Source organism: Sphaerodactylus townsendi, linkage group LG01 (assembly GCF_021028975.2).
Source record: "Sphaerodactylus townsendi isolate TG3544 linkage group LG01, MPM_Stown_v2.3, whole genome shotgun sequence".
Taxonomy (NCBI): domain Eukaryota; kingdom Metazoa; phylum Chordata; class Lepidosauria; order Squamata; family Sphaerodactylidae; genus Sphaerodactylus; species Sphaerodactylus townsendi.
In genome coordinates, this window is record NC_059425.1 from 117,161,356 (window position 1) to 117,181,958 (window position 20,603).

Below are 20,603 nucleotides of genomic sequence, written 5' to 3' on the forward strand. Positions count from 1 at the left end.
TAGTCTTTCTTTTGGGTAAATACCATATATTGTCCATAATACGGAGGCCCCTCCAGACAAGTTCTACTGGAGGCTCCGTAGCTGGATGGGTCTGCTCCCTCCCTTCCCCCCACCGGTGCGGTCTTGCCTGCAATGGTGAAGCTCCCCGTCCTCGTTCCTCTCTGCCGCCGCCTCCTCCTCCTCGTTCAAATTGCTCTGCGAGCGTTTGTGTTGCAGTGAGCTCTGCCTCAACCCCAGATGGGGGGGCTCTGCCGTCTGAGGTTGGGATGGAGATGTGGGGGGGGGGGAAGGGAGTTTGGAAAGGTAAAAAGAGTGAAGGAGGACAAAAGAAGGATAGATACTGGTCTAGGTAAAAGTTGAAAAAGAAAAAAATTCCAGCAGAGCCTTGCAAAGAAGCTGCTCTCCCTGATGAGGCAGGAAGTAAACTGGAGATGGGAGGGGCACCAAGCCAATGCCCCGGAAGTGACAAAAAACTTCTTCCTGCCTTCCTGACTAAAGGCTGGGAAACACCCAATCAGACGTTCCCCTAACCTCCAGTAGAAGGCCTCTTCCCGGTAAGTATCCAATGGACCGTTCCTGTGCATGTTTTTTTGTGTGTGTGTGACTGCATATATGATGAACTTGTAATCAGGCATACCGTCAATGGCATTTCATCAGTCTTGATGCTGGTCTTCTGCATGGGGCTACAGTGTTCTGTCTTGGGCCTTGTAATCTTCAGCATTTTTTTTTCTGTTACCAACTTGGATAAGGTGATGGAAGATATCAGATGTGCAGATGATGCAGAACCAAGGAAGAGAGCTAAAACATCAACCTACCAATTATGTCAGGACTTTTTTTTTTTGCGCAGGGGTGGGGGGCATCAAGTCACAGCTCTGGGTTAAGGTGACCTTCTAGGGTTTTTGAAGGAAAGAGATGCTCAGAGGTGGTTTGCTGCTGCCTGCCTTCACATCACAACCCTGATATTCCTTGGAAGTCTTCCATCCAAATACTAGCCAAGGTCAGGCCTCAGAGTGTGTGACTGGCCCAAGGTCACGCAGCCAGCTTTCCATGGCAGAGTGAGGATTCAAACCTAGATTTCCCAGATCTTAGTCTGACAATTTAACCACTACACCATGCTGGCTTAGTAGCCAGCCATTATTTTCTGCTATCCAACTGTAAAATCTGACAAGACCACAGTATTACTTGTTTGTTTTGTGCTGTCAAGCCATAGCTGACATGGCAATTCCATAGGTTTTCAACGCAAGAGACAGAGTAGTTTGCCATTGCCTGTTGCACTATAATAATTTCTATACTAACTGATCCCTATCCTGACTTAATCAAATAGAAATATGTAAAAAAAATATTAACTGCAGGAATTTGTACTCATTGGGCTGTATCCAATGCAAAATTTCTTCTTGCTTTAGAGCAGTTGTGAAGGAAAATGTCTGTGGAAACTTCTTGCATTAAATAGAACTTACTGTTTCTGTTTGTACAAGATCTTGGACAACTGATTTCTGGATGCTATATTATATAGGGAGGAAAGTACTAGGTCAGGGGTAGGGAACCTTTAACACTCAAAGAGCCATTTGGACCCGGTTTCCACGGGAAAAGAAAACACTTGGAGCCGCAAATAATTTTTGACATTTAAAATAAAGATAACACTGTATATATTGGGGTTTTTTACCTTTTACTTCGCTCATTCTGAGAAGCGCATGGATGCTTCCGCCCTGCTGCCTGCAGGGCGGGCAAGGATGGGGCCAGCAGCTTAGCCTCGCCGGCCGCCCGGGAAAGGGCAGGCAAGGATGAAGCCGGAGGCTCGGCCTCGCCAGCCGCCGGGAAAGCACCCGCCCCGCTCCAATGGGGCGGGCGAGAGGGGAAGCCCGCGGCGCAGCCCAGCCGGCTGTGGGCAGTCGGTATGCCTGCCCTGCTGCCTGCAGGGCGGGCAAGGATGGGGCCAGCGGCTCGGCTCGTGGAGCCGCAGTGCAAGGGCAGAAGAGCCGCATGCGGCTCTCGAGCCGCAGGTTCCCTACCCCTGTACTAGGTGTTCTGTAAGCAGAAGTTAATGTCTATTTATTGTCCTGCTTGTTCATTCTGTTTTGGAGTGGAGCCTACCTCATAGGGCTGTTGTGAGGATAAAACAGTAGAGGGAAGAATCCCAGAATGTTTTGGAGTGAGAATTGGCTAAAAAAGCCAGTAATGGAAACTTCGTTTAGAGCAAGACAAATTACTGCGTGTCAAATTGGAAGCATCCATTTCCCTACTAGAACAAATATGAGATATTCACTCTACATAAAAGAAGAATGCAATATTTTTATATTTCTAACAGGAGAAAAGAGAACTCAATATGTCTGAAACTCCATGGCCACAGACTTGAAACAGGTTTTTAATTGGAAATCAGTTGGAATCTTGTTGATAGTTTTTAAAATAATTCCAGTGGTGTAGCATACACAAGCGGGGACAAAATTGTGCTGCCTTTGATGGATTAGAAGCACCATGGTCTGTAGAAGCTCTCTGGAATGGAAGAAATTAATCACATAATAAATCAGTGGGTCAGTCTGGCTCTTTCTGAAACTGAGATGCTCCCTGGCTGCAGCACAGCGTACATTAAGTAGAAATAGAAGCAAGCAAAAAAAGAAGAAGAGCTTCATTTCTGCAAAACATTTGTGCATACTGAAGTGTGGAGTGCAGTCCTTTACATGCTTACTTGGATTTAGTTTAAAGCTAAATTCATACCTGAGAAGGAACTCTGTTGAACCTGGTGGTAGTTGCATATGAGCCAGCACTATGAGACAGCTGAAGTATTAGCTCCACTGTACTCCATGCTAGCGGAACCTAGGAATACCATGTTCAGTACTGGGAACCGCACTTTAGATTCACCCTGTTGGCAGCAGAGTACAGGACTCGCAGTAATGGGTTTAAATTATGGGCAGAAAGCTAAGAGTTATGCAACAGTGGCATTGACCACTTAGGGAAGTGTTGAACTCCCCTTCATTGGCAATCTTCAAGGAGCGACTGAACAAACACTTGTCTAGGATGCTTGATCCTACATTGAGCAGGGGGTTGGACTAGATGGCCTGAATGGGCCCTTCCAACAGCGTGATTCTGTTATGTTATGTAAGCAACTAGCATTGGGTTCATGGAAATACAACCAAGATTTCTGGGATCTTGAAAGAAAGTCTTAAGAGAAAAGGTTGAAGAAATGGGGTATATTAACCTGGAGAAGACTGAGGTGAGCATGTTCATTATCTGAGGGCTTGGAAGAGAGTGAAAATTTATTCTTCAGCTCCAGAGGGCCAGACTCAATCTAATGAGCTTAAATCAATGGAGGATAGATTTCACTGGCATGTTAGGAAGATTATCTAATGGTAAGGGCAGTTTGACAACGGAAATAATTATCTAGGCAGATAGAGGTCTTTAGATGGCTGGACAGCCGTCTGTCAGGAATGCTCAGCCACTGGATTTTGTGTATTGGGTGGGGATTAGACTAGATGACCTGTAAGGCCTCTTCTTCTTTTAAGACCCGCTCTGCTTGCTTTGCTTGTTTTTTTTTGTAGGGAGTTTTAACGTAGTAGAACACTGCAGAATGTTATTCTCCTCCAGCCGTCGTGTGATGTGGTTCAGTGCATTTTACTACCACAGCATTTAATGCATGTGCAAATCAGACCAGGATCTTTCCTCAAATTGTAAAATTCTGGAGATCATTGATAGAACTCCTTGCAGAAGCAGGCTTATGTTTTAAAGAGTTCTTTATCTGAGAAGTACTTTAATTCCCAAGTTAACAATGTATGGATTTGAAGTAGGATTAGTATTCATAAATAGTAACAAAAGTTTGGAAAAGGTTTGTTACCAAATACACTCCAAATTGCTGCATTTTTAGAAATGACTTCTGTTACCCAGAAGTTACACCTACACATTGCCTATTTTTATATGAGTGTGTTAGGGGATTGTAAGATCAGCTTAGGCTGTGCATTGTGTGCAACCACCTTCTGCTGCTGTGGGTGAGTCTTAGGAAAGGATAACCTGACTTTTCCATGACTGCAAGCTTTGCTTATTTATCACTAAATTACTGATTTGGGGGACATCGGAAGTTCCCATGCAGAACTAGCACAAGTTGAGGAGGTTGCCTTTGAAGATATTTATATCAACGGCTGCTTCTCTGCAGGTCCATTGTTCTAAACCAGGGGTCTGCAACCTGCAGCTCTCCAGATCTTCATGGACTACAATTCTTATGGCAAATCGGCCATGCTGGCAGGGGCTGATGGGATTTGTAGTCCATGAACATTTGGAGAACAGCAGGTTGCAGACCCCTGTTCTAAACAGAGGCTGCGCTGCCTCTCACCTGCCTGAGCCCCCTCTGCCTTGTAACTGGTCTCAGTTGTAGTAAAAGCAGAGCAGGGGAAATGGGGCTTTGGCAAGACTAGACTGTTGGATGCCCTGAATGGAGGGATGGAGTGGATTGTACAGAAATGACGCAAATTTGTCACAAGAGAGGCACATTGAAAGCAAAGATGACTTGAAGCAAGGAAGCCTACTCTGGATCCTGTCCAGGGTTTGCAACACACCTTGCTCCTTTCCTACTGGGTAAGCTTCAAAATTAACCATATGAGATTAACTGAAAATACCCCATTTCTATTCTGTTAGCTTTTTAAACCTTCCTTAGGAGAAATGTATGTGAAGTCAATTTATCTGCAAAAATCTATGGAGTTGCATAGGATACTTGGCTTCTGCCCAATTGTGTATGGACAGTGAATACAAGAGACTTAATGCTGGTTTGCTTCAGAAAAAATACATTTCATAGTACTTCTAGTAAACTGCCTCTGCCCATTTTTAACAAAATATTACTTATAGCAGAGCTTGAATTCCCATTTCTTCTGTTATCAGAAAACACGTTTAATCAAATAGTTTTTAATATGTAAATAAGGCAAATCACCTTCTAACACAGTTAAGAAATTGGGGTGGTGAAAGGCAAATACTGTTGCTAATTATTGGAATTATATGAGCTTAAGGCACAGTCTCAGTTGGAATCTAAATTCAGACTTTGTCACAGGTGGTATAATCCTTTGTCAGCAATGTGTAATGTTCTCCCATCCTTCTCTTCCTTTAAACGAGTAACTTTGACAGTTGCTTGAAGAAGGAACTGCAGGGCAGTGAGAGCAAGCTGGCAGCTAACCATAGGCTTCCTTGTGCAGCACTGGCCATGTTATGCTTGCTTCAGCATGTACATTGATATTTACTAGGTAAAGCTAAACTGAGTCCAAAAGCACCTCAGAGATCAGCAAGATTTGGGGCATATAAGCCTTTGAGAATCAAGGCTCCCTTTGTCAAATACAAGTCAGAAGATGCTAAATTACCAGATGCTAAATTTTCTGCCCCTCGACATTCCTCATTTGCTCTAAACAAGCAGATTACAGTGTGTATTATGTCTTTGGATCCTGAATTCTTTTTTTTGCAAGTCCCACATTCTGACCAGGTATGCCCAATGTGTGCCCTTCACTGCTCTGTGCCTTGAAACTGGACAATATCTATTGGAGACAAGGGCCTGGCTTGTCACTTTTAAATTCTGGTTACATCTGTGTTTCAATTGTGAAGCCACCACTCTGATTAATAAGTCATTACAGGTTTTCCATCAATCTGAATGGTGGGGCCATATCAAGTCCAAAATTCTTAAGCTGGGCTACTTTCTGGATTCCTTGACCATATTTTCATCCAAAGAAATATTTCAACTCCTAAAAAGGAGGCTGCTGGATCAGGAGCACCAAACTCTAATTGAAAAGGCCACAAGTTCTTGCTCCCCTCTTGCCCTGGGTATCCCCTGCTCGGGAAGCAGGGGGGCTAAATATCTTCATCTATTAATCCTGCCCAGGTCTCATCGAGCAGTGATGCTGGCCTGCTGTAATGCTCTCCCATCAGCTGTGCCAGGGATGTAGGTATAGAATTTTTATGGGGTGGGCTCGGCTCGGGGGGGCAGGGGCCCGTCCCCACCCCTGGGGGTAGGGCTCCGCCTCCCCAAGCCCCGCCTCCAGCCTGCAAGCCAGCCAGAGCCCGGGAAAGAAAGTCTCGCCTCTTGCAAGATCGGTTCACGAGAGGCAAGACTTTCTTTCCCAGGCTCCGGCTGGTTTGCAAGCGTGCAGTGTGGGCTGTGCCTGTGTGGGCGCACAGGAGCGCCCGCGTCCGCCCGCTGGACATGCAGTGGATTTTTTTGAACCTGAGAAACCCCTCCCCCCCCCCAAATCCCTGAGCTGTGCTATCAGGTATGTTTGCCAAAACTCCCTATCAGCAAAGGCTTTGTGCATATAATGGAGACTGTCCAGATTCTATAGTACATATTTTATTATATTGTCCTCTCCTTATGGCACCTAGAACAAAATGGCTATCTGTGCTGTTAGCAAAAAAAGAGCATGCATCCGAATTGCAGAAGATCATCTTTTTATTAGATAACACCAGCAGCGAGGTAACAGATCCAGTAACCACATTTCTTGACCTATATATAATCCAGAGATCCAAGGATTAAGTTGCCTAATTCCTTTCTCCCCCCTCCCCTTGTTTTAGTTTTCAATGTATATACTGATATTTATTCATAATTTTATGTTCATTACTTGTTTGGAGACTGAATTCTCTGTTGATAGAATTGTACTATTATGCCAATAAAAGTTGTTGAATGATTGAAGTCCCCTCCCACATTCTGATCAGGATATGAAGACTTTCCGACTTGCATCTGATGAAGGGAGATTTGACTCTCAAAAGCTTATACCCTGGAAATCTTGTGGGTCTCTAAGCTGCTGCTTAACTTTAATCTAGGTGTTGTATAGGGACCAACATGGCTACCCTGTAAAACCACGTGACGTTAAAGTGGTTTCCTCTATATTGCTAAAATTAACTATGATTTGGAAATCCCACTGAAGTCTGTGTGTTTCTTTGTGCACATAACACAGTGCAAGATTTCCCAAAAATTAGTTGTTTCATGTTGGTGCTGATATTTAAAATCACTGGAATCTTTGGAATGCTTTCTCTTGCGTGTATTAGGCTGTGACGTGTTTAGTTTTTGCTAAATGTAAGTAAGGCCTTCTGTATTCTCCATTGTTATTGCAGCTGCTTAATATAGTGGTTGCTGAAAGTTGCCTTTTGGTTATGTACAGGATTTATATAGAACTCAGCTGGATGGAAACAGTTGAAAACCATTTTTTAATGGAGTTTGGTAAGCTAAGTTTTGTGGACTTTTAATTGTAGCTCTCTTGACAATTACTTTACCCAATGAAAAAATCAGGCAGAATGAGCTTTTTAAAATCCTGAATAACACATTCCATATGCTAAAAGTCATGGTTTCGTCTTCCTCTCAGACCTACTAGTATTTCTAATGAAATAATATATATATATATATTTAAAACGGAATTTTACTGTATGTAAAGCACAATTACATTCTATTTGGGGGTTAAGCAAAATATTTTTAAGTGTATTAACCATGTGTGGCTTGGGTAATTGGTACCACTTTGTGCCAGGATTATTTTCCTGTGCCCAGCATCCTGATAGTACACATGTGAGGCCTTTCTTCATAATTGTATTTACTGCTACATTGTATGAAGCTGACTCTGGAATTTGTCTGCAGGCCCAGAATATTCCTCGTCGGGATGGTTACCTGGTACTGAATCACACTGGCAAGCCACAACAGGTCCATCTAGCAGCCGAAGTAGCCATATCAGAAGACACAGCATAGCTTCTGACAGCGGGGACACTGGCATTGGAACCTCCTGTTCTGACAGTTTGGAAGGTGAGTAGACAGGCTGGAAACCAAAGGCGGCTGCTTTTACTGAAGGTGGGAGAAAAGGGTGAGTCATAAATGTTTAGGGGAAGAGTGTGATGTAAAATGTGAAAGATCAAATTTAGCTGCTGAATGAAGAATCAGCAGTTTTCCTGGTGGTACAACTGGACAGTGCCTTCCTAAGCTTTATACCCTTTGAAGCCTGTTTACTTCAGAGGATTTAGAAGAGTGTAATTGAGTTTAGGATTGCACTGGGAGTCCTTCAGAGTTGAAACTGAATTTCTGTTCAGCAATCCTTAGTTGTTATGAGAGAAACAAAGACAGTTCTACAATTAAATATACAAAGTCTCCAAAGTATTGCTTCTTGCTTTTTTCCATTGCATAGTATCTTACACAAATCAGTAAAATTAAATTTAGAAAGAAACATGTTAATAGCAGCAGAGTGGGGGAAGATGTGAGTTACTTTACAGAGTTTACCAAGTAGTGCTTGAGACACAGGAGGAGAGGTCACTGTTTTTGCAGTGTCCTGTATATTCTTAACTAATGAATTGACCCAGTGTGATGCTGTTCCCTCATTTTCCATAACAAATCTCTATTTAATATTACTATTTAATATTCTTTAAAGGACTTTGAACACAATTATTATTAAACATGGGAACAGGCTATTGAACTGCTGAGAAAATGGTTATCAAAAGTAAAACATAACTGGAAAGTTACAAAATTCAAGGAAATATCTTCTGAAGCTGCATTAACAGTGTGGTCACAGGCAGGACATAAGGTGTCATTCCTGCCTTGGTGAGGAGTCATCTGAATTCTTGTGTCTGATATTTGGTCATATCGTTGCAGAAGTATGCAAAGAAACAGGAAGGAATCCCTAAAAGAAACAAATTGTTTTGCAATAGGAAGGACTAAAACAAATCGGCATGTTTAAGGTAGAAAAAGGAAGTTGTAGGAGGGAAGGTGGAGTGAGATAAGAATTCTAAAATTAAAAAAGAAAAGAAAAGGATGAATTGTAGGGTCTTGGAAAGAAAGTGCCAGAAAGTGCCTAGTTCTGGTAAGAAAGAAAGTGAGAAATGGAATATGAAGTTTGATTTTGATACCAGTAAAGTATTTGAAGTGGTAAAAGCATGTTTAGAATAGAAACTTGCTGAGGCTTCTTGCTTGAATGTTTTAAAGAGAAAGCCCATAGTATATCTGTCTACAAGGATATATCTGTTCTTCACTGAGAATGGAATTTTTCCACCTTCCCCTTTCCGCTGCGGAATGCTACTTTTCCTGAAATCTTGGGAATGGTGGACCCCTGGGAACAGTTTGGGAAACTGCAGGTTGTTTAGTGGGAAAGTGGTAGGCAAATATCTCATGCAAATAGAAGTGCTACTTGTGAGAACAGAATGAAGGATCAGATCCAACACTTAGTCTTTTATAGTTTGGTATGGATACCGAAATAGAAAGTAGTTGTGCTACCTCAGTTCAAGTGGCTTCTTCTACTTTTAAACTAACAATGATCAGGAAATGCTTGAGCATATAATTTATTTTGAAGGGAACTGTTGCAAGCCACTCACATGACACGTATGTAGTTTGTAAACAGGTATCTTTTTCTAAGCACAGAATATCATGTGACAGGTGGCCATTAGCTGTGCTAGTTGCTGCATCATGAAAGAACTGAAACATTCTGTTTCGTCAGTCACTTACTGCTGAGCCAAACAAGTGATGAAGAGATCAGATGACCACTTGGCCATGCGGACTGTTCCAGTGCAGATTCATTTTATCAAGTTCTTTCAAGACGTGATGCACTGTACCCGTCTTGAATCGGCTGATGATCTGGAACACTGTGTGGCTCTAGTTGAGAATCTTCTTTGACCTCCCCTTGTTCTCTTGGATGGTTTCAGCCATCTTGTGGGGTTTTCTCTCTCTCGACCAATAGGTAGGCAGGAAAAGATTCTTGGTCCCGCCCTGTCGTCTGTTGCCGCCAATTTGCCCCAGTATCTTTTCCTGCCTCGTAGGTAGTGCAGCAACTTCGTCAGGCTCCGTGCTTAATCTTCCTAACTTTACCTCAGTGTGTGTTTTTGTCTTTATTGTGATTTCCCTTGTTTGTGATCCTTATCTCTGCCCCCACACCTCCCCTCCCTTCCCTGGGACCAACGGTGTGATCGAGAACTGCGCGCCAAAATTCACCTCAGCAATGGCGACGGCGCCATTTTCCCCGGAGAGGGAGTCCTTCTGCAGGTCGGCTGCAGAAAATACCCGGGCCTCCGCCCGAGCCCTCCGCTCGCCCCCACGTAGTGGCTGGGCTGAGTCGGAGGAGAGGGAGATCGCGGCGGATCGCAGGGGAAGACGCAGGAGCGCTTCCCGCTCTCCGCGCGGCCGCAACGGGCGCCGCGCTACCTCAGCCGATCCTTGCTCCGGTCGCCGGGAGGCGCCAAGGGAGAGCCGCGGCCGCGATCACGGGCCTCTGGAACAGGCCCCGGGCGCAAACGGAGGTCTGCAAGGCCCCGCGCTGGCCCGCCCCGCCCTACCTGCACCGCCTCTGCAGCGGCAACGGAATCCTGAGCGCACCACGAACTCGTCGTTGGTCAGGCAAGAGTCTTCGCTCCCTCCGGTCCCAACTAGGGCGGGCGACATTCCGGCGGATTGGAGCCGCTTTTCCCCCCACCAGTTGGTGGAATTAATGCGCTCCTCCATTGGAGAGGAGGTTGATCACCGCCTCAGTTCCATTGGCCTTAGTGAAAGGCATCGCAGGGTTCAAGCCCGCTCTAGGTCACCCAGGCCAGGCAGGGAGGTGTCGCGCTGGCGCCCCAGCATTTTGGACTCTGACATTAGTGATGTCAGTGAGGGTGAACTGGATCCAGATTCAGACCATTTCTCTGATCCAGACACCCAAGTTCCCCAAGTCGCGGAACAAACACATCGCCTGTTCAAGTCAGAACAACTGGCAATCTTACTAGCAAAAACTATTTCAGCTTTGGATCTTCATGATTCAGCAGAAGCTGAAGACCCCAATGCTACCAAGCCCTCTAAGCCGATCAAGGGCGTCCCTAAAGGGCTTACTGCCATCTTCGCTGAAGAGGAAAGTGTGCAGTTTTTTCCACTTCCCGAGTCATTCGAAAGAAAATTTAAAAAAGAATGGATCAGCCCAGCGGCAAATAGGGGGTTCCCTCAAATTTTCAAAAAATTATATCTGGCCCCAGAGCACCTCCACAACTTAATTAGGACCCCTATCGTAGACGGCCCAGTTTCTGCCCTGCACTCCGGGGGTTTGGTCTGTCAAGACGGGGAAGGCAACTTAAAGGATGCCATGGATAGAAAGGCCGACGCCAGCATGCGCAGAGTGCACGAAGGGGCGGCCATGGCGGCTAGAATACTGGCTCCTGCAGCCACAGTCTCCAGGGCCACCATCGTGTGGCTACAACGTCTTTTGTCCATCATTCCTCCCCAGGATCAGGGCATCAGGGAGGGGGTGGAGAGAGTGATGATGGCTGTCTCCTTCTTAGCAGATGCCTCCTTAGATGCTTTTTTAACAACATCGTGCATCATGGCTTCTGCATCCGTAGCTCGGCGGTTGCTGTGGTTAAAACCGTGGCAAGCAGACAATCTGTCAAAAACGGTAGTGGCCAGCTACGATTTCCAAGGGGGAATTCTATTCGGAACACAGCTAGACAAAATATTAGTGGAAACAAAAGACCACAAAAAGACCATGCCTAGGTCAGTTAGATCTGACAAACCTAGGTTCACACCTAGGCCTTCCTTTCGCTCCTTTCGGTCCGCATATCACCCTCAGAGGGACAACAAAAAGACCGGCTGGCAGGGACACAATTCCTTTCGTAGACGACAGGACTTTAAGGGTCAGGGCAAGTCGGGAAAACCCTTCAGATCTGAACCCAGTCCCAACAACAAGGCCTGACTCTTTAGCTATTCCGGTCGGCGGGCGACTACGTCACTTCCAGCACCTGTGGGTGCTCCCCCATGCCGACCGCTGGATTCAGGAGATAGTTTCTTCAGGCTACTCCTTAGAGTTCCTTTTCTGGCCCAAAGACAAATTCATTCCCTCTCCCATAGGATCCCAACCAGAGAAGAGGGACAGGTTGAATGCTGCCATCGTGCACCTACTGTCCATCCAGGCGATAGAACCGGTGCCAATGAACCAACGCGGCCAGGGAATTTATTCCCACTTCTTTACGGTCCCCAAAAAGAACGGGGACACCAGAGCCATTCTCAACCTTCGGCACCTCAACAGGCACCTGCGGAAATTCCGCTTCAGGATGGAATCTCTCAGGTCCACGGTGGCAGCAATTCAACAGGACGACTATCTCACGTCCTTAGATCTGAAGGAAGCGTACCTGCACATCCCAATCAATCAAGCGCACTTTCGCTTCCTCAGATTTGCTCTGGGAGACCGTCATTTCCAGTATGTCGCTCTCCCGTTCGGGTTAGCCACAGCTCCCAGAGTTTTTACCAAAGTTTTGGTAGCCCCGATAGCCCTCCTACGCAGCAAGGGCATTCATATATACCCTTACCTGGACGACCTGCTTATCAGGTCCAGGTCTCGAACCCAGGCCCTCAGGGATGTCACGATTGTCCAGAGGACACTTTCGGAACACGGGTTCCTGGTAAATTTGCAGTAGAGCTCAACACTCCCCTCTCAACAGATGGAACACCTGGGGGCTCTAATCAACACTACCTTCACCCTGTTTGTGCCTCACAACAAGGTTACAAAAATCCAGGAGGCCTGTCGCAAGGTCATAGCAGAGAGGGCCAGCTCCCTGATGCAGCTAGCGAGTTTGTTGGGTCTACTTTTGTCCACTATAGACTTAATCCAATGGGCAAGGGCCCACGTGCGGCCGCTGCAAGCCTTTCTGAGACCTTTTGCCATTCAGATCATTCACAGAAAACATCGCTCCCTGTCCTTGCCACCCGCGGTGCGGCACAGTCTCCTATGGTGGACTGTCAAGTCCAATCTCACCAAAGGGAAGGTATTTATGCTTCAGAACGTAAGCTTCACGCATATTCTCCAGACAGCCAGCCCTGTCGGGATGGGGGGGGAGCCAAACTGGAATCAAGCACCTGGCTCAGGGACCTGGTCCAGCAGCTCAGTCCCAGCTACCGCATCCAATGTGCTGGAAGTCAAAGCAATCTTTTAGCGTTAAAATCCTTTCCGGAAGACGTCTAATACCTCCTCCGGGCTGCCGACATCGTGCGGTAGTGCGTCCACCTGCGGACAACATATCGGACAAATGCTACCTAATGAACCATCAAGTGGGGATCACGATCCCTACAGTTACACAAGCGAAGCTATTCCCAATCCTTTTGTGGGCCGAGACCAATCGCTTAAGCGCCGCTGGAGAGCGGAGCATGTGAGAGGATGTCTGAATGTGGAGGCGGATTGGCTCAGCCGGACCAAGCTCTCCAATGCCGTAATGGAAGCCTGAAGCCGGAAGTATTTCAAGAGATTGCGGCCAAGTTCGGAGAACCGGTGATCGATCATCTTTGCCTCCCTCACTTAGCAGAACGCCACAAGTAGATGGATTGCTTCATGACATCGGGTTCTACTCATCCCAGCGCGAGGGCTACCGGGACGGCTCCGACAGCCCCCCCCCCCCGGCCAGGGTCTACTTTATGCCTTTCCACCTCTACCTCTATTACATCGTCTGCTCCGGAGGGTGCAGACAGACGGGAGGGAGTTCATCTTGGTAGCGCCAGACTGGCCCAGGAGGTCCTGGTACTCAGTTCTACAACAACTTGCCATCGCCCAGCTGCTGCCGCTGCCCGTAACGCCCGACTTGCTGTCTCAAGGCCCCCTCTTCCACCAAGATCCAGGGTGGCTCAGGCTGACCGGGCCGGGCTCTTTGTGTGGCGTGAGATTGAGAAGGAAAAGCGCTACCTCACACCGGGCCGTCATCAGAGAGACCATCCGTTGCGGCCAGGCTGCGAAGAAGTCCACCATTCGCGATCTTTATAACTCCTCCTGGAAGAGGCGCTCTCGCTAAGATGGTGCAACAGGAAGAGTGGCGTGGATCCAGAGTCGCCTTCAGTGGCTTCTGTCCTTAGCTTTTTTACAGGAAGAAGCTTCGTAAGCGGTCCTGCGTGAGTACCACCCTTCGTGAGGGCAGGCTGGTGGCATTGGCTCACCGGTCCTCCCACTGCTTTGGGACGGGGGTCTACCTGTAACCAGGCACCCAGATATTCACAAAATTCCTGAAGGGAGTTCTGCAGTGCGCAGGGGCCAGTAGTTCGCCAGGCTTCCCGTCCTGGAGGCTGCATGCAGTTCTGGATCGCGGCTCACCTAAAGTCCCCATTCAAGCCATGGTCCAGTCTATACACCTGCGATGGCTTAGGATGAAGCTCCTCTTCTTGGTGGCCATAACATCGGCCAGAAGCGTGGTGAAATCTGAGATCAGGGGCCGCTTTTCAGTTAAATCCGAGATCTGAAGTAACATTTTTTATTTTTTTCCAGACAGTGGTTCGTCCTCTAAACTTGACCCCTCCTTCAGACCCAAGGTCAGCGTCACATTTCCATTTGACCCAGGAGGTGGTTCTGCCAAATTTTTGCCCCAGGACCACTCCACATCCTAGGGAGAGGCTCTGGCACTGCTTCTTGGACGTTAGGACGTTCACTCAAAGGCGTTTATTATACGCACTGAGCAGTTGGAGAAAGTCAGAAAACCTTATTTGTCAGCGTAGCTCCGACTCTAGAACTTGGAGAGCCTTATGTCCTCGAAAGCGGCTGTTAGCTCGAACATCAGAGCTTGCATCATTGAGGCGCTTATAAGGCCAATCAGCTTCCCCATCCCTCTTGGGATTACTGCTCATTCTACGAGGGGCGCAGCCGCTAATGCGTCTCTGTATAAGCATGTTCCTCTGGAGCAGATCTGTAGAGGCGGCCACTTGGGCCTCTCGCCCAGTTTCCTTTTGTAAAGACATTACAGGTTGACCTCCCTGGATGCCCTGCAGGCGATCTTTCGAGGAAGAAGAGTCTCTGGAGCACATGCTGTCGCCGAGATTAACTGAACCCACCCTATTGGGCTTACTGCTTGGGGAGGTCCCCACAAGATGGCTAGAAACTCATCCATCAGAGAACTGACTCCATTGGATACTCCACCCCGTGAAGGGTCTTCTCTTGGGTGGTGGAAGCCATCTTGGCCCTCCCTGTTACGTTCCTTTCCGACATCGTGCTCCGGGCCAGAGTTGTTCTGTTAGTCATTGGAGCCTGCTCATGTTTACTGTTTCTTGTTTGTGTTATTGTTATTGTTTACTTGGTCCCTTCCCCATGTTGAACTTTAAGTGTCCGGCTTTGGACTATGTTCTGTTGTCGTGTGAAGCTACTCGGCTGGTCAGATACTGGGGCAAATTGGCGGCAACAGACGACAGGGCGGGACCAAGAATCTTTTCCTGCCTACCTATTGGTTGAGAGAGAGAAAACCCCACAAGATGGCTTCCACCACCCAAGAGAAGACCCCTTCACGGTGAGTATCCAATGGGTCGTTTGCCTGTGCTTTTTTTTGTGGTCTCGTTTACACTTCCAGTGAGAATGAAATAAATCTCTTCAACTGGTGCCTCTCATCTACATTGTTCTCTTGTTGTTAATCTGCATCAGTTGGCTGTTTCTGACTTACATTCTTGGATAAGTGAGGGGAAAAGGAAAATGTTAGGAGGCAAAAACAGGAACTTTACTCTGAATGCATTGATTCCCTTTTGGTCAATGCTGAATAGGCTGTGCGACTTTTTTTTTTTTTTTTGGCAATATTACAATGCAGCATAATTTATGATGTAATCGAGGTAGGCTTCCAGGAAGACACTTCCGCAGATACTTAGCCATGTGCTCTCTATTGCAATTCTGGGAAGTTAGAACATAAGTAAGTGATGGCAGAAAACACAATTGAATGTCCTGGCACATCATGACAGTTGCAAGGCTGTGAGGAAAGAAAATCGCAATGTCTGAGTATTTGAATGTATAAAAGGTTAAATTAATCTCATATTTTTATTTTCTTTGTCTCGTTTGAAATGAATTTATGCTTATTTATGTAATATATGTATAGTTTTTGTTTCATAGTGTATGTTTACACATGCACTTTAACTTTCTTTCCTTCTAGCAAACAACATATTCGTTGGATAAATGAGGCGAGAAGTGCTATATGTCCAGTTTACATTAATTGATTGACAAGGATAAGAAATATTATAAGAAATATTCTTGAATACTGAGAAATTTAGTCTGCCAAGAATTTTCATATTCATTTCTCCTATTCCCAAAATTAAAAGGTTTATGCAGGTCGAGGGCATTGAATACATACACTTTTCAGAATGTTTATTGTTGTTAGGAAGTGATGCAGTCTCGTGGAGATCCTCCTTATCTTATTAAACTGAAGGCACTGACTTACCTAGAGGTGAGGCTATACTTACAGACCTCCAAATACTTTATTGAGACTTTGGAGAGGTCCCTCCCATTCAGAGATTCCATAAATGCTTAAGGCAACGTTATCCACTTAGACAAGTCAAAATAATTTATTACACACTGACAGTTTTTTGTAATTAAAGTTTGAGAGGAGCGAAGAGAATTTTAAAAATCTTTTTTTTGACATATTTGACCTGAAAGTACAGACTATAAAGCTGTCAGTATTAATTACCCCAAACTTGCAGCTTGTTTTCTCTCAGTCTGACTATGGCACCTGAACTACAGCAGGTTTCTTATGTCCAATTAATGGCAGCAGTTTTTATTGGAGAATTTATTTCAATAGCAACATACCATATTTTTTCCAATTGCCTTTGAATGCATTTTAATAAATAAATAATGTAAGTGGACTGCAAATACAAAATGATTACTCTACGGGGAACCCTGAAAAACTGTCAGGTCCCTATTTACTACAAATGACAAATGACTTGACCAGATGGTGAGATTCCAAATCGAATTTAGTATCTGGTGTTACTGTCTTGAGCTTGCTGCATTGATGCTTCTCTCCAAGCAGAAATGTAACTTGTACTGAATGTGAGTTTGATGCTGATTCAGGCTACCTGTAAAGCAAAATGTTGATCTTCTCATTTACACAGTTTCTTGTAAAATGGGGTATCCTTTATGGGTTTCTGTATAGCCTTGTAGTATGAAAAATTTGAAGGAAAGAAAGAGAAATCACAAGTTAAAGACTGGGAGAGTTTCTCAATTTTCCAAAGAAGTGGTTCTCAGATGCCTCAGATCTGTTAACTGTATGCCTCTGTGTAAAATTAGCTATGTGTATAATGTCTTTGGCAGGTGGTATATTTGTCCCTCATAATGAACTCAGTAGAAAAGATTTGATTGCCATATTGAATGGCACTGTTAAGACTCTTTTGTAAATAACAGGTTTTAATTTCTAAACTCTCAGTCATGCCTCTTTCTCTCCATGGGACGTTTTATTTAATATTGATGAATGTAAAAATACCAGTTTTTAAAGCATTCCACATTAAAGGTGGAATATAAATGATTGATAAACCTCGAATTGCAGCAGGGTTGGTATCTGCACAGTCCAGATAACTCTTGGCTGAATAAGGATTTATGCATTGGCAATAAATCCTTTGAGGATATGCTGGGTCCTCTTTCTCCTCAGAAGCATTCTGGCAGCCTAAGGTAAGAGAGGAATTGATGCCTTCCTGGGCCTTGCATAATTATAATTCCAGAATATCGTGGATGGAGTGCAGGGCTGCTTCAACTTTCTCTTATTGCTGCTTTAACTTGCTGCGTGGGATCTCTGCCTCTATTTTGGTTGCTATTCCAGGTCACACCCTAGGAATTCATGTGCATGTAGCTGGTAGAATTCAAGCACTCGACTGGTTCAGCATGAATAGAAGACTTTCTTATGTGCTTTTCGTCTCCTTGTTGAGGTAGCATCACAGTAAACTGGACTGTTGGTGTTTACTCAAGAAGTTTTATTCCTGTTTATTTATTTATTTATTTATTTATTTGTTCCACTTTTTTTGCCCATATTTTCTCTGTGTGTGTGTGTGTGTTTTGCTTTTCCCCCATCTGTTTCTTTTACATTCTCAGGTAATATACAAGGGGCTGCTATATGACCATGGTCAGCAACAGTTGCCTAAATGTAAAAAGGCCACTTATAAATATTTATTTTTGGCTCATTGCATTGCTTCATTTAACGATGACATAAGCTAGTTTGTGTTTATGTTTACATTACTGAAAGTTGTGCCAAGTTCATATTTTACTTTGGATGGTTCTGGTGTAACATAACATACACTTACTGAGATTTGAAGTTCATTGTCTTTTGAATCTCAAATATTAATATTGTCTTTTGATTCTCAAATTGGAATTTCCTGAAGTATGTTTTGTACAACATGGGAGGACAGTTAATGCTACATTTGTGGTGTAGTTCTGATCAACAGTATTAAAGTGCTTTTAAGTATATTAAACTTGTGCCTTTTCTGTCTTTTCAGCTGAGTTCTGAACTCAGCTTTCCAATATGCAGCAGCACCTGAAGATTCTGTTCACTTTCACAGTTTCTAATGTACTGTTTAAACAAGAATGTTTGAACTTTTGAAAAGGTAGTGTTTAGTGAGTTCATGAAGCTGGCCATGTAAATGGAATCTCATCTTAAAAATTACAACTTTTATGTTGAAAAGCTGCATAAACATTTTACTGTAGAAGGAAGGATTTTTGTATTTATTCACCCATAGTTGACATATGACAGACTTGGTTGCACAATGAAGCTACCAGTGGTGGCTGACATAGAGTTGATTGCACAGGAAATGGATCCTCAGGGTGTGCTGCTTGCTGCATCCTGTTGCTCGTTACCTCAGGTCATTTTAGAATCCTTAATTGCAATGAATTCTTGTTGTGACTTATGGTCGATTTCATCCAAATCTTTGTTTTTCCAGTCAGTTATATCTTTTCATTTTAGCAAATAAGGCTGACTAATTAGTTCTTCTCATTATCATTTCTGTAGTACTTGTAATATACATGTCTGTCTTTGTTGAGACCCATTCAGACAGTTTATAGTTTTTAGGGTTTGAGAGTGGTGGCAGGAATGCAACTGGAACAAGGAATGAGAGAGAACCATGTCACTAGCCTCACCTTCTCTCATTGTTTTGCTTATGGACTTCTGTCTCCCCATTCTCTTTCAGGTACTTCAGTAGTTGGATGCCAGGGAAGAAATGACAAAGGGGGAAATGCCTTTCCCTCGCCTTAGAATAACTATAATCACCCTCATTCTCAAAAGCCTAAATACTTTGTTTTAGCTTTGTTTTGCATCATTGAAATCTGCTTGGAGAAGGCAAGAGGAGGGATGTTATGACTTTGGATTGACCTGCAGGCCAGTCAATTGCGTTGCTTTATGATTGATGCAAGAACTAGTCAGTCATTGTTTTGCAACTCTGGCTTCCCTAAAAAAAAAAAAAAAAGACCTGATTCTGTCAAAAAAGTTGTGTACATGTATATAGTAGAGTTGGTGAGCATCTTTCCATAGCCTTCTCACTTCTAAAATTATGTCCACCCATATGCTGTTTTAGTTTCATAATGCGTTATTTTCCCAGTGGTGCTAAATGCTCAAATTGAAAATCGGCAGCCTGATTTGAGTGATAATACAGGGTCTCTGATAACAAAGCAGTCAAGATCTGAGGAAGAAACTAGAATTATCTTGTTTTATGGTAGGATCCACAGGGAAATGCGGCAAACTTACAACTGGAGTTCTTCCTTCCAACAAATGGACTTGGTCCAGAGACAACTGGCTCTCCTGGCAGCCAGTTGTATTGATTTCTAGGATGGAGTCGGCCAGTCTCTAAGGTTCTGTAACAGAACACTGTAATTAGTTGGAAAACGAGCTGGCTTTAAATCAAAATGTCTTTGAAAACCAACCTACTTATTTTGTGCAGGATTGGAGTTAAAGATGCCTCTCATTTGTTGTATTCTTGTGAGCTGTTGCTAAGCAACTTCACATTGATAGAACTTATAGAAATGAATGGCTATGTTTTATCACATCCAAAGCACATCTCAGCAAAACATGACAGGCTGTGTGTTTCAACTTACGTTCCAGCATCATATCATTAACAATCTTGCTCAAGTCTTGCAAACTGAAGGCCACTGGCTTCTTTCACTGAGTTTATCCATCTCATTTGTGTCTTCCTCTTTTCCTATTACCTTCAACTTTTCTGGCATAATTGTCTTTTCCAGTGAGTTTTGTCTTCTCATGATGTGACCAAAGTACAGTAGCTTCAGTTTAGCCATTTTAGCCTCTAGGGAGAATTCAGGCTTCATTTGATTTAGAACCTACTTATTGGTTGTTTTTTTTAGTGGTCCACAATATTCTCTAAAAATTTCCTAAAATGCCATATTTCAAATTAATCAGTTCACTTCCTCAGATGCCACATTATCCAGCTTTCACACCCATGCATAGTCATGGAGAATGCTTTAGAATTAACTAACTTGATCTTGGTCTTCAGTAATACACCTTCACACTTAAGGAACTTTTCTAGCTCCTTCATGGCTTCCTTTCCCAGTATCCTGAGCCAAGGAATAGAAGGTCTTGAACATCTTCAGTTTCTTCATTGTCAGCCTTAAATTTGTGAGATTCTGCAATAGTATAAAATTTACTTTATAAAATATACTGTAATTTTTACAGTAAGGGTGAATATAGAGAAAAGATGCTTGAATTTATTTGTCACTAAAAGCTTAGCAGTATGAGAGGTGGGTGATCCCCCTCCTCCCCCCCCCCCCCGCGATACTGAAAGCTCTCAACTTTAGGGCATGAATAGGCAAAATTATACCTAGAGATTCCTCGGATTTTAGAGGAGCAATTAAGCATATGCTGATCTCTTTCACTGAAGTCAGTTGAAGTTCAATGTTGTACTTATGCACTTGGTCACTGGGAGAATCTCTAAATAATTTTTTACATGTACA

The 20,603-nt window shown here is 44.3% G+C and overlaps 1 protein-coding gene across 4 annotated transcripts in view; it reads left to right on the forward strand.

The window, feature by feature from the left end:
• CEP85L (centrosomal protein 85 like) overlaps positions 1–20,603 on the forward strand; it is a 140,092-nt gene that overhangs the window by 23,336 nt on the left and 96,153 nt on the right. For 3 of the 4 annotated variants that reach the window (XM_048492193.1, XM_048492201.1, XM_048492208.1), the window contains exon 2: positions 7,583–7,744. In XM_048492193.1, the coding sequence (XP_048348150.1) occupies positions 7,583–7,744 (162 nt within the window). Of the gene's footprint in view, positions 1–7,148; positions 7,175–7,582; positions 7,745–20,603 lie in introns of those variants that run through there. The other variant, XM_048492218.1, reaches the window with a different exon arrangement.